At 46.1% G+C, this 13,364-nt stretch overlaps 1 protein-coding gene across 1 annotated transcript in view; it reads right to left on the reverse strand.

Moving 5' to 3' along the window:
• Positions 1-6,999: 6,999 nt before the first annotated feature.
• Positions 7,000-13,364, reverse strand: part of MAP3K20 (mitogen-activated protein kinase kinase kinase 20) — an 86,743-nt gene continuing 80,378 nt past the window's right edge. The window contains exons 18-19 of the mRNA XM_026061446.1: positions 12,533-12,683; positions 7,000-8,025 (exon numbers count right to left, since the gene is read on the reverse strand). Of these exons, the coding sequence (XP_025917231.1) occupies positions 7,340-8,025; positions 12,533-12,683 (837 nt within the window). The 3' untranslated portion in view covers positions 7,000-7,339. The remainder of the gene's footprint in view (positions 8,026-12,532; positions 12,684-13,364) is intronic.

Consider the following 13,364-nt stretch of genomic DNA (forward strand, 5'->3'; position numbering starts at 1 on the left):
TAATGCCAGGCGGAAAGGGCGCTCCGTGAGCAACAGGCACCAGCAGGCGGCTGCAAAGCTGGCAGGCAGGTGCCATCCCTGAGCCGCCGCGGCCCACTGCCACCGCCGCGGCAAAGCCGCTCTCCTGGGCGGCTGCAGCCCGGCCCCGGCCCCGGCCCCGTTCCGTCCCCAGCRGGATCACCAGGCTAGCTGCGGGCAACGCGCCTCGCGCTCCAGACTCCTGCTTTTAAAATTTGGGGTAGTATTTTTCTACCTGCCAAGAACAGCATGTGGAGACATCGGTTAACGTTTGTGCGATGCTATTATTGTTATGGCATGGGGACTTGCACATTGCAGCCCAACAGAAGGGGAGGGTTGAGGAGGCTCATGCCCGTGCAGTGTACCTGCAGCGCAGGGCAATAACACGTATCTCAGCTCCTTAGAAAAGAGTAAGATTGCGGCCACTAATGACAGTAATTAAAAATTACTGCAAGAGCTGTCCAATCACCTCTTCATCTGAGCAAATTACAGTGTATTATTGCAACCGCTAGTGCAATAAAATGAAGCTAAATACATTTTGCATTAAAATAATCAGACATTGATTTATGATGTAAATTATAAATCGGTAACCTATAACACACTAATTGTTTTTCTTTCTCTTGAAAGGTGTATTTCTGTAAAAGATCTGATCAAGCATATGTATTTGTTCACGTGTCACCCTCCAGTGGCTAACACTGCTACACGAGATATAATAAGGTGTATAAGAGGTAGCCTGCAATTGGTTGCAACCCAAAAAGGACACTTGTTCTTATACAGAAACAGGAACATGGCTAATTTTGCAGATTTACTTTAATTATAGTTAGACCACTACAGTTTTGCTGGACATTAATTTTTATGAAGTGTTTTTTGTTAACTGTAAATAGTTTGACTTTGTACTTTGGTATGTACAGTCAGAATTTGTAAAACAAAAGCAAATATTTAGCATGTATAGTCAGTTTATAGCCAAGACCAACTATACCAACCCTGAAAAATACCTCCACAATGCAATTAATATCTTTTTCCCTTTTTCTGTCTCCAAGAAAAAAATGTTTTCTCTTATTAATTTAAAATGTATGTATGTCTTTGTGCTTTGCTGTGAATTACTTATTAGTAAAGGCAGGGTACAGACATGTCCTGCGCTTTGAATTGAAGGTGGTCACATCTAATCCTCCTTGATATAGTGTTTTTTTGACACAAACTGGAAAGGCCATAGAAATGGATAGAATAAGAGATGGAAAACCAACCGCATAAACGCAGCCCAGGGAGAGAAAAAGTCATAGCTGATAAATGGACACTATAGAAACCTATATTTATCAGCACCCTAAGAGAAGAGCTAAGATGTGGTCAGTTTTGATACAAATCTTAATGATTCTTCAAAGAAGTAACAGCTCATTCAGTGCACAGAGCACTGTGATGCATATTATGGGTGTGAAAATACAATGTTCATTCGAGTGTCCTGGAGCCATAACACAAAATGCATAGCAAAAGACGTTGATCAAACGTAGCCGTTGCTAACGCTYAATAGCCACTTTTAAAACCTCAAGCTCCCAGCCCTTTCATTCTTGGGCCTTGATTTATATTTTCTTTTGAAGACCCAAAATAATTTAAGTCACATCATAAAGAAAGTGCTTGCAAAATGTTCTGCAAATGTACAGCCGTGGGAAATGAGCGGCTATCAGAAAACACTCCGTCGTGCCAACTGCAGGCCGTTTTTTTGCCCTTTGCATCCGCTTTGCCACTGCGTCGCTGCAGGTCCTGGTGTGCGCTGCCTCCGCCAGCCTGCAGCAGCGGCCGGGTGCCGGGCGCTGGGTGCCGGATGCCGGGAGCCGGGTGCAGGCTGCAGCCAATGCTCCTGCCGCGCGGCCGCTCGCAGCATGGGGCCGGCGTGGCTGAGCCACCACCAGCCGTCTTGCAGCTGCCTTCTGCTGGCGTACACCGGGCTGCGTTGACCCTGCGCATGGCTCCTGTCCTCACGCTGGTGCTCTCCAGCTGGCTGCGTCCACACGTCCTTAGGCCTGGTCTTGGCAGACCCTTATTAGTGTTATTGCTGTAATAGACTTCTCCTCCATAACCTCTAACTTCCTGCGACAAACTGACTTGAACTGTTAAGCTTCGGCACTTCATTAGGTTAGAAAATGATGTAAAAACCCTTCTATGGTGGACACACACACAGCGAATAATTCTGTCAGATGCAATTTTCAGAGGTTGCGCAGCTATTTGGTTCCATTTTAGTGATGGGGAAAGTCAGGAGGTCTCTGCGTCCAGGGTTTCTCCACAATTACAGAAGCAATTGCCTGTCTTTCCTCATCTAAAGAATAATAATAATAATAATAATAATAATAATTAGGTCAAAGTGCATTCACTAGCACAATCAAAAAATTGAAGTGTGTGTCTTTGAAGCATGTCCCAGTATTCTTGGAAGCGAGTTTATAGAAAGTCTTAAAATACTTGCGGTTTGCTCCTCGGCCGCGGCAGCTGACTGTCAGTGGGGCCGCACGCCGAGGCCGTTGGCTTGAGTGCTTGCTCGCAGGAGGGAGGGGAGGAATGAAGCCTGTTGGAGCAACTTCACCTCGGTAAATCAGCTCAGCCAGTTGCCCAATAATGGTCAGCGTACGGCGGTTTTGATGTGTGCCCACAGAGCGCAGCCTCGCTGCCCGCGGCTGGCAGGCGTGAGCAATGGCTGGGAAATACTCAGTGGGGGCGGGTTAGGAAGAGAGAAATTAAAAGTAGCAAATGTTTTCTTTAAAAAGTAAAGAATGCGACATTCAGAGGGCATTGGATGTGACCGAACCAGGCTTGTGGCCAGCCTGAATTTGCCAGAAGCTCACGAACTAGCTGCAGGGTGGATTAATGTTCATGCAAATGGGCCGGGTGCAGTCGCAGCTGCATGAGCCAGGTCGCGCCGCCGGATCCAGCAGCAGCAAGACAGTGCCTGTGGCTGCAGGCTGGCAGGCATAATTCTCAATAGCCAGACCTCAGTACATCCCCTAGTGAAATGGGGTCCACCACTCACCCGATCTCCTCTGCCCGATCAGTAGTTCTGCTTGTCCTGCTGATGAGCGTGGTACAGGCATAACGTTTTGGTATGTGCTTTGGCATCAATGTAAGGCCGAAGCAGCAACCAGAAACGCTGCAACAGCGAGAGGTAACTGTGCTGCTCAAAGCGTACACCGAGCGGGGTAACACTCCTGCGCGGGCTAAAGCAACGGTGGTCACTGCAGCTCCGCTTTCTTGGAGGAGCGAAGGTCTACTCAGATCACAGAGGTGTAGAGTGAGGAAAAGCCTTGGTTTGTTCATGATTCAGGGGCTCTTTGGACTGCTCAGTGGGTTGTCACCTCTCTGACAATCATCTTTCTGTGACTGTAAAGGCTCCGTGGGAAAGGGAAACTCCTGTGTGAGGGGATTGGTGCTGGGAGACGGGTTACTCCGCAGTTTCCTCCTCTCCCTACCCAGAGAGATGACCAAATGGACACAGCCAAGCTCTCTGAGCTCTCTCCCCCTTTCAGAGGTGCCTTTGGCTTGTCAGAAGGAGCTGCACATGAGATGTCTTGAGCATCGAGTTTCTTTGCTCATGCAGTGAGCACGTCAACTTGGGGGGAGGCCTATAAGAGTTTAGAAAGCCAAGGACATTTAATGCTGACACTAACCCCTCTTCCTGCCTGAACTGAACGCTGCTTCCTCTCTCCCTCCCTCCCTCCCAAACAACCAGCAGCATTAAGTGCTAGCAGCCAGCACAAAATGTTGCTGTTCATGAAAAAATCTTTCTGCCAATGTCTAGCTTCCAGGCAGAGCCAGACAAGTCTCATGAGTCCCAGGAGATCTGGAGTCAAAAGTTGTCTGCAGGAGAGGCAGCCTGTCTAGGAACAGATTCTGTGCAAGCTGCAGCAGTCACAGTCTCACACTTTCATTAAAAAAATAAAGGAAAAAGAAAATGTATATCTGATTTCATAAACATTCTCTACACTGGATGCAAATATTCCCCTACTTTGGACATCCATTTCACTTTTTCTTCATCCAAATCAGCAGCCGTCACTRAGCGGGCACCTTCAGAGCATATTGAATTGTGGAAGAGGAAAACGCAGGTGGGGTTCAGCACCTCTGGGGATTAAGAAAACAGCAACATCAGTGCATGGAGATCTGAAGACCAAAAGAAATGAGAGCCAGGAAAACAAGGGGTGGATTTCTAGTGATGACATATTGTGCCACTTGCACAGTCAGCCATGGAGGGAGGGTGTAGCACTTGTGAGGATATGCCCATGGACCGCGGGCAGTGCGACCCACTTCTTAGGGTGCAAATCTAGATATACCAGTGCTTAAATACATTTGTTTTTCACAGATTTGTGGGAGAAGTCTAACAAAATCCAGCATAGCTCCTTTCCAAAGAATAATGATTTGTTGACGTGCATTTGCCCAAGACACTCCAGTTTTCCATATTGCTGTGCATGGCCTTGCAGCCAGAGGTGGCTGCACGTTAATGAAACATGGCAATAAATCACTCTGCTTAGTAAAGTACTGGGCGATGCAAGAGGCTCTATAAGCACATTTTGCTTTATAAGTAATTATTACCAAGACAGGGACTAGACATGTTGAGAGTAATGGAAATGAGATGGAAAAGCACATCTTGCTGAGAGTTTTTCACTTACACAGGGTTAAGGGGGAAGACGGTCCGAGGGAGAACATATGAAATGTATTTTGTAATTAAAAAAAAAATTTCACACTTGAAGTGTGAACTGTATGCAAATGTATTCCAATATGATTTTTTTTCTGGCGTTGAAAATGGTTTGTCACTGAGTAATTTATTTCTTCCTATTTTAATACAAGAGCAGCTTTGGTGCCACAGGTGGGGCATGCATTGGGTAGGAAGAATTTTTTTTCTGACAAGTTCACTTACTGTTGCTTTACACAGCAGTCCTGGTGCAGCAAGAGGATTTTTAATCAGTGACTATTGCATGATTGTTTAATTTTAATAGGCATGATCAATACCATCCGCTTCTCCTTTAAATGCTAATGAACACTTTAATACAACAGATGTGGACAGACAGTACATTGCAGATTAAAATTAGGCACAGCACTAAATTGCTTACAAACACCAGAGGAATCCTTTTGGACATCTTGATAATCAGCCACAAGCAGTTGATAAATCTTGGATGGTCACCACCAGTCCACAGCCTCCAAGTGTCCGCTGGGTAGGGCCTTTTTTCAGACTTGTGTAACTGTGCTGTCATCCTGATCATGCCGTAAGAAAAACGTACCCTTCCAAAGTCTCACAGTTTCTTTCTAGAATTTGTGCAGGCCCAAATCATGCAGAAAGATCTCCCTTCCTGAGGTGCATCTCCAAATTTTAACAATACAAGCATCAACCTTCTGCTGAGTTGTGGAAAAGAAATGTCCAGTGTTGGATGGTCCATGTTTCCCAAATTAGTTGTCAGGTTTTCTCCATATCAGTAAATCAGAGTCAGAAATGGGGTTACTAACCAGCTTCCACCAGTTTGAAGCCATAACAGTTTTGTTATCACACAGCTATACATACAGCTCCCATTCATTTGCAGATAAAGCCTGTTATTTTTTTCTGCTCTTAACTGTTGTCAGAAGAAAAGGTACTTAAATGACAGTGCTGCAGTTTCTGACATCAATGACCTGGTATCAGTGATGTCCTGCTCCATAGGTTTTGGTGAACCCTGTTCTGAACTCAAGAAATACAATTCTCAGTTCACTCTGGTAAGTATTGGGTCTCCCCAGTACAGGCCAGAAGACAGTAATTCTGGAAAGCTCTGATTTTTGTACCGATTGCATGGGAAAATAATCACATCGCCACTGCCCACCCCTGTGATGCATCTCCTACAGCGCAGCTGCTGCCTGCGGATGCGGCCGGAGCAACGGCGGGCTCCCAGCAGCTTCCCTGTGCTGCGGCACCAGGTTTGGGGTGCCMAACCTTGCTGCAGACCTCCGTCCCGTCCCTGGGGTGTGAATACCAAATGCAAATGCCAGCCTTCAGGGGCAACATCTTCTTGCACGACCGCCAGCCTGCGCGTGCGGAGATGCCATCCCTCCCGGCAGGCGCCCGCCCCTAGGGAAGGCAGATTTGTGCCCCGGCCATGGCACAATGTTTCTCTCCTCGTTTCCTGACCTTGCCCAGAGGCACCTCTAATTTACCATCTCTTGGCTTTCAGAAGGTACCATGCATTGCTTGGGGTTCAGCTGCCTTTTTCTGCTTCTCCTTTTTTTTTTTCTTTTGCATCTTGAGAAACCCTTCTTTTATTTTTTCCTTTTTAATTGTGTGAAATCAGCTTGGAGTGAAAAGGCCAACAAGAAACTTTCTGAAGACAAATGAGTCGGCACCTGTGTCTTTGTTCTCAATGGAGCTAAAGACCACATTAATCACCAACTTTGCTGACCTCGTCTTTACTGCCTGAAGACTGAAAGACAAAAGCGGCACAGTCTGGCCACATTTAAAAATTCAATTAAAAAATGTCTGCTGCCCAGGGATAAACATTATCACAGACCTCAGTAGGTTTAGATGTAACTATTATAAAGACAATGTCTTTCTCTCCCTCTCTTTTCTTTTTCCAAGAGCATAAAGCCTATCATCTTTTTTCTCTGATTATGACAACTATGGATGTCACAGAGTCTGCCCTGTGGTATCAGATACCTGGTATCTGGGCTTTTCATGAAGAGAGATGAGAAATTTCTGAAAGGGGATGGCAAGCTGGAAGCAGAGAAGTGAAGTCACTGGAGTGGACCTGAAGAAAAATCTCTACGTATTCCTCTTTTTTTCTGACTACATTGATCTGTTAAAAATATTATCTCTTCCTATAGCCCTGGCAGAAGCAGATTCAATGGACTGTGGGGAAACTGTACTCACAGCCAGACTCGGTATCCAGAGAAAGAGCTGCAGTGAGGGGAGGTATAACAGCAGAATTGGGTCTGCAAGGATGAAATGAAGAACTTTGTGTTATGGCACACTGTTGTGTTGTACTGGTTTTATTATTGAAATATTAAGCAAATTAATGGATATCCATTCAGCTAAGAACATGAGCAGCCAAAGGGAGGGGAGAAGATCAAATTAAATTCATCAGTTCTGGGAATGAAAGCAATTTCCCATGACAAAAGCAGACACAGACAGTCATTCTCTTCCACTAGCAGCACCTGGTCGGCGCTGTTTGGCTGGTAAACTGTGGGAGGTAGTATCGTGACTTCAGTGCTGTACACCAGCAGTAGGAAAACATTAAATAAAAGCACATGTATTTTCACTGTTTCATCTGAACATTCTGTTAAATAAAAGAGAAAATAACTCGGTCAAAACCATCTGCAGATTGCTGCTTCAGAACAGTCTCCGGCCTCGCCAGCTCCCTTTGGATCTCTCTTTGCCTGGCTTGCTGGCCGCCTGCCTGTGGGACTTCTTCACATGCTGCACCTTTATCCATCCTCCTTCACTCGCTTTGCCCTCTCCTTCACTCCTTCGGGGCTCACTTTCGCTCTGCAGAGGCATGCCTGGGATGGCCTTGGCTTGCAGGGCAGCGTGCGGGTACCTTCTGTGGTCGGAGGCCCGTGACGTGCCAGGCATTGACACGGAAGTCCGGTACGCCTTCCCTGAGTGCCGGGGGGCCACAGGGGAGCTCGTCCCACTGTGCCTCCCGTCGGAGGAGCTGCGGGAGTTCCTGCTGTGGGAGGCATTTCGGGCTTTGCCTGCAGACCTGTCCCTTTCTGAAGCGGTATCAGAAGCGGTGCTAGAGTTACTGCTGCCCTTTGAGTTAAGATGTAGATTTGATAAATTTCTCACCATACTGTGTGAAAGGGGAGAAGAATTTCTGGAATGGCTGATAGAGGTAAACTGGTAAGTGACAGGACCACGTGTCCTCCTCACGGCCGCGGCGTAGGAGTCCTGGCTCTGAAGGTAGGGTAGGTAATGCGTTACGGTGGTGGGGCTGTGGGGATGGGCATGCTGAAGGGAAGTGGCTTTTGCTATTTGGTGCATTCTCAGGGTCTTCATCCACTCGCTATCGATACCTGGGAGAGAAATGGAAACAAGATCAGCTTTGTATGAAATGCTGAAAATTTGCATTCTGGTTTACCAAAGGTATGAGGCTTTGTCCATCTGAAGAATCACTGTATATCTGAAATCACCCTTTGCCTCCCAGCCTTGCAGAAAATAATCCTAGGTTTGAGGATGTTCAGCATTACATACTTTAAAATAGTAATTGATGCAAATGTTTCATATACCAGTGCAGATTATGGAGCTTAGACTAGAAAATATTTATTGAACCATCCAGTGAATTTGTGCACTAAAGTGAGTTTCCACTCCCAAACACTTCCCAGTGTCTTTAACTCAAGTGGGTTTTAAACTTTTCCTGTGATGCTCTTGGCAGCCTGGGCAAATTTCTCCACAGCTTTCATTGCAAAAGAGCCTGGAGATCTTCAGAACAAGCTTGGTACAGGAAACTACCAAGTGGATCCCTCAACGGCCCGGCCACCACTGCAGCGTCCCCTCCACCTGCATCCCTCTCAGCTGGTGTGATCCCACCATTCCCAGAAGAGCACATACACAGAGGTGGAGCAAAACCCTGAGTGAGTCTATCCACTTGAAGGATGAAAACTTCCAGCACAAAGGTATCACTGCAGCAGCCAAACTCACCACCTCTCTCTTTGTTTTCTCTTCAAACTGGTATACACCACAACTAGTTGAGGTATTTCAGTGATTATTATTACTATGAACTCAGAAGTCAAACCACTTTGCATACTCCAAACGCTGAGTCTAAGCCACAACTAACGTCCGTAACCTTCATCTGGCTTTCACAGAGAAAATAACTCTGTATGTGAAAAAGCCAGTGAGGCAGTACACTCGAACTAGGATAGCACAGACAGATAGCACTTAACTATGAGCTATCCATGGTATTACGGTGCCCTCACACCTACTATTACAGTCCCAGGATCTTAACAAAAGTTTTAGCTCCCAGAGATCAGACTGAAGCACTGTTGAAAGTCAGCCCCGTGGTTGGCATGAAAGCCTATAGCAAATACAATAGTTCTAAATTTTTCATTTGGACTGTGAAGGCTGCCTGATTTTTTGCTTGATGGGTACAGCTGAGACCAGGAATTCCTTTTATCAGAGGCCACAGCACTGGCCAAAAACCCACAGGGAGCAACTTAAGTGATTTTGCTGTAGAGAGATTTGAATGATTTGTCCTTAAAGATTGCTAATATCATTCCAACAGAAAACCATAACCCTGGCAGCTTGCAGCAGGATAAATGCGACTGAAATGTTACTATACACAGAAGAGGACTCCGGTTCCTCGTCATCTTATTGCTGGTTTCCTGTGGAAAGCTTTCCTCCAGCGCAAGTCCTCTGGCTCTTATTAGCAACACTACCACTGCATCTTCTGTGGGGAGTTTTCAGAAAGCTGGTTAGTAACTCTGTCCTTGTTAAGATTGCTCCTGTTAAGACGTAATGGATAGTCTCTTCCATTCCTCCTTTCCTCAGACTTTGCTTGAATCCCAAGAGATTTAAATCACTTCAACTTAATGTTAAATATGTCAAAAAAACCCCGTCTTTCCTGTCAAAGTGTGACTGTGACATCTCCACAGCAGATAGCTCTGTCTGCACTGAGAGATGAACCTCCTTTCACAAAAAGACAGATGGGAATTGCCTTCTCTGTTTCTTAACCTCCTTCAAAGTCACAGTTTTAAAAGAAACGGGCATGGTGAAAGGTACTTTATAAATACTGTCTCCTCTGTCATTCCCCTGTGTTCTTCTACCTAGACTGTAGATGTAAAACACAGACTTCATAATCTGGAAACAGCAGGCTCAAGACTTGAATTTGGGTCTTCATCTGCTATCAGCTGCCTCAGAAGGAGCACCCGTGCTCCCTTTCAGGCAGCTGCCACACACCCTACCAGGAGCCACCACTGACAGCTCTCCTGAATGAGGGAATCCCTTTGGGGTCTTTGGGGTCTTCAGGCCATTCAATCTCTGTTCTTCACGGCAGCTTCTGGTCCTACTCCCGAGCGGGAGCCTCCCCTGCATGCTCCAGTGGAGCTACCTCTGTAACTCTGAACCTCTCACTGGGCCTGGTGGTATCTTCTCCTTTGTCTGGACTCTGAATCAGGAATTCTGAATACTGATTTAAATGTTCAGACCAAAATCACCAGAGCTAATCTTCAATGAAGACATATCTTCTAGAACATTCTCAGGGTCTCACCTGCATTACAAAACACAGTTGTGTTGCAATTGGATCAAGGTACCATTACATAGGAATAAGACTGCCCATTTCAGACATGTCTGTAGTCCAAACCAGCCTTAATTCATAAGGCCACTGTTCTACATTTGGCAGTAGTGGTACATAATCTAAGACGTTCACTCTCCACTGACTAGTGTATCTTGTTCCAGCTCCTGTGCTGCCCCCTCAGTTGTTCCAACCCAAATATTTTTGCAGCCATAAGTGAACTGAAAAAATACTTTGGCTAACAACTTGACAAAAAAAAACCCCATCTCTTAGAGGCAAAACTGTGCTAGAGTCAACTGAGTTGAGTTTGTCTGTCTATGTCAATAGTATACTTAAGAAATGAAGACTGCGGTTTAGAGCCCCTTGTATTACTAAATGCATCTCACTTCATAAGCCAAGACCCAGAGGCCATAACAAACTCTCTGCCAGAAGAAGCCAGAACTGGATAATTATCAATCCAGGCTGGCCTGAGAGGGCAGGTGAGATGTGCCAGAAGAAATCCCCAGGCAAATTTCCATTCTTCCTTACAGCACAGCTGGCAGTCAGGAACATTTATGGGTTTGCCAGGCTGGCAGCATTTACCTGTCAAAACAGCGCAGCATTCGCCAGGGATTCTTTGCCACCCCATATGCAGCTTCTGAGGTGACAGGCTGGATATGCCCTTCCCTGCCTCTGCAGAACAAGAGGAATCTGTGTCCACACAACTGTCCCATGAGGAGCCCTATATCCAAACACAACATCTGTGCAAAGCTGCCTGTGAGCTGGGTGGACATGAGCAGCAGAAAAGAGCTGACTGAAGTACTCCTGCTGAGCTCGGGTTGCAGGGAGAGAAAGCCAGGATAAAAGCTGCTAAAAGCACTGGCTCCCAGGATGCCTCCAAGGGCTGTGGAAACCTCCTTTCTTCCCAATAGATAGAGAGAAGAGATGTGAGAGATTATCTCCTTTCTCCTATCTCCAGAGATTATCTCCTATCTCCAGATGCCAGCCTCACATCCTGGTTGAGAAATAAATCTTCTTCACCCAAGGCACAACTATACAGATAATTACAGTGTCCCTACCTATGCTCTCAGTCCAGTCCCAAAGCTGATTAGATGCATTGCCATGCAAATGTGTCCTTGCTAACAAGTCCTGCCTTGCTGATGTACTCAGACATGTGGTCACAGCCGTACACCAGTACAGCTGTGTGGGCTCAAACCCATGCTGAACCGCACTGCGGCAGCTCAGAGCACAGAGGAACCAGTGTGTGAGACAGCAGGAGCGACGCTGCAGGTGCTGTGGACTCTCCCTAAGGCCGTGCAGCCGCAAAGGAACTATTCATGTGTTGAGGCTCAAGCAGAGAGGGATGTTTCTCTTGGGGACAAACACTTTGTCCAGCATTCAGACTAACCATTTGGACTTCAAGCTGGAGAGATTCAGGTTACCTTGGTTTACTGATTATCCACAATGTTATACCATGGCAGGGAAAGACTGAGGGATCTTTGCAGTCAGGGATCCTCTAGTCTTACCCTTCAGAACTTTTGCCAGGCTGAGCTCTGCCAAGGCCTGTGCCCTCCCGTGTGGGCTCTCGATTTCAGCCAAAATCATTCTGCTCTGCCAACACGTTTGGCACAATGCTGAGCACCCTCTTGTTTTGGAGAAGAATGGCAGATTTGCATACTGATCCTCCGATCCAGCCTCCACAAGCTTTCTTGGAGAGAGGAGCACACCTGCCATCATGGAAAGGCTGCCATGGATATGTACACATGACAACAGAGAGTAGAATAAGTCTGAACTACAGGTAGAAACACCTTTCCCAAGGACCCAGTCTTCTACACTGGAGGGCTAAGGATCGCGTAGAAAAAGTGTCTGTGTTTAGGGATGATTACCACTGGAAGAAATCTCAGTTCACTTCGATGTGAAGCATTTGGGGTTTTGGAGCAGAAGGATCTGAGCTCTATCTCTGCTGATGATGTGCAAGTGCAAGGGACCACAGTAGACAAAAGAGCTGTAGCTAATCACCACAGACTACTTCCAGTATGCTTCCATACAGGACACCCCCCTTAAATTACACTGTGGTATAGAACACATCACTACCTAATGGGTAGATCATACATGTCAGGGTGCTCCTGCATGCATCTACCCAGGGCATCTCAGGGACCTCAGAGCAGGCTGAAGCAGCAAGATGGAGCTCTATTGTCAGAACAAAATAACAGTATTTGCTTTCTGCTGTTCTCCCTGTATACGCTTTGCCCGTGTCAGCAATAAAGGCAGTAGTAGTAGCAGTAGTAGCAGGCAGTCTGAGTATAGCGACTTACTTGAATTGGACCTGCTCCGTGAGTTGCCCTCCGAGTTCGGAAGGGAGGTCTGTATCATGAGCTGAACCGCCACGATCTCGTCCTGCACTTTCACTTTGCTCCAGCGGATACCTTGGATGTGTCGGGTGGTTTTGGGAGTTCTGACGTCACTCTGCTCAGGAAACAGCACTGCATTAGGATATAATGCACAACGGACTAAGCTGTCCTACCAGGAAACTTCCATTAGCACCTGGGCAGCAGCATTTTGAATAAAGAGTTTGTTTTGCAAAAGCGCTTAGGCAGTTCTCAAGTATTTTTAGACTCCAGATAATTTTGGCTGGTATTTTATGATTATGCTAAAAATGTGGTAGTGAATAACTGTTTCAGTTAATGTACTAGGTAGAAGAAAGATCTGAGGGCCTTTCTCAACAAATACAAAAAGTATTCTGCTAGTTATATTAATGTGAGTGTCAAATAGACAGTGCTTTCTGCTAAAAGAGGCAGGACAAAGCAGGTATTTTTGCAGGGGTTCCCTCCACGATAACCTTCCTGGAGCAGCATGCGCCTCAATTCTGCAGTAAGTCCCTGTGATTCCTGGGAGGAACTTCAGACTAAAAGAAACCTAGGGCTATTCTTCTTGCAACAGAAAACTACCATTCTTCACTTCTAAGACTAGCAAACAAGGTCCAGAATTTTCCTGTCTCTCCATCACCGCTTGAGTCCTTGCCTCAGGACGGAGCTGGAATTTCAATTATTAGCCTCAGTGTGAAGCATGTCATTGGTCTTTATAAAAACACTTTTGTAAGTAACCACAATCTCTTTTTACAAAGGCTAATTTCTATCACATTAAATG

Source organism: Apteryx rowi, unplaced genomic scaffold (assembly GCF_003343035.1).
Source record: "Apteryx rowi isolate R43461 unplaced genomic scaffold, aptRow1 scaffold_180, whole genome shotgun sequence".
NCBI lineage: Eukaryota > Metazoa > Chordata > Aves > Apterygiformes > Apterygidae > Apteryx > Apteryx rowi.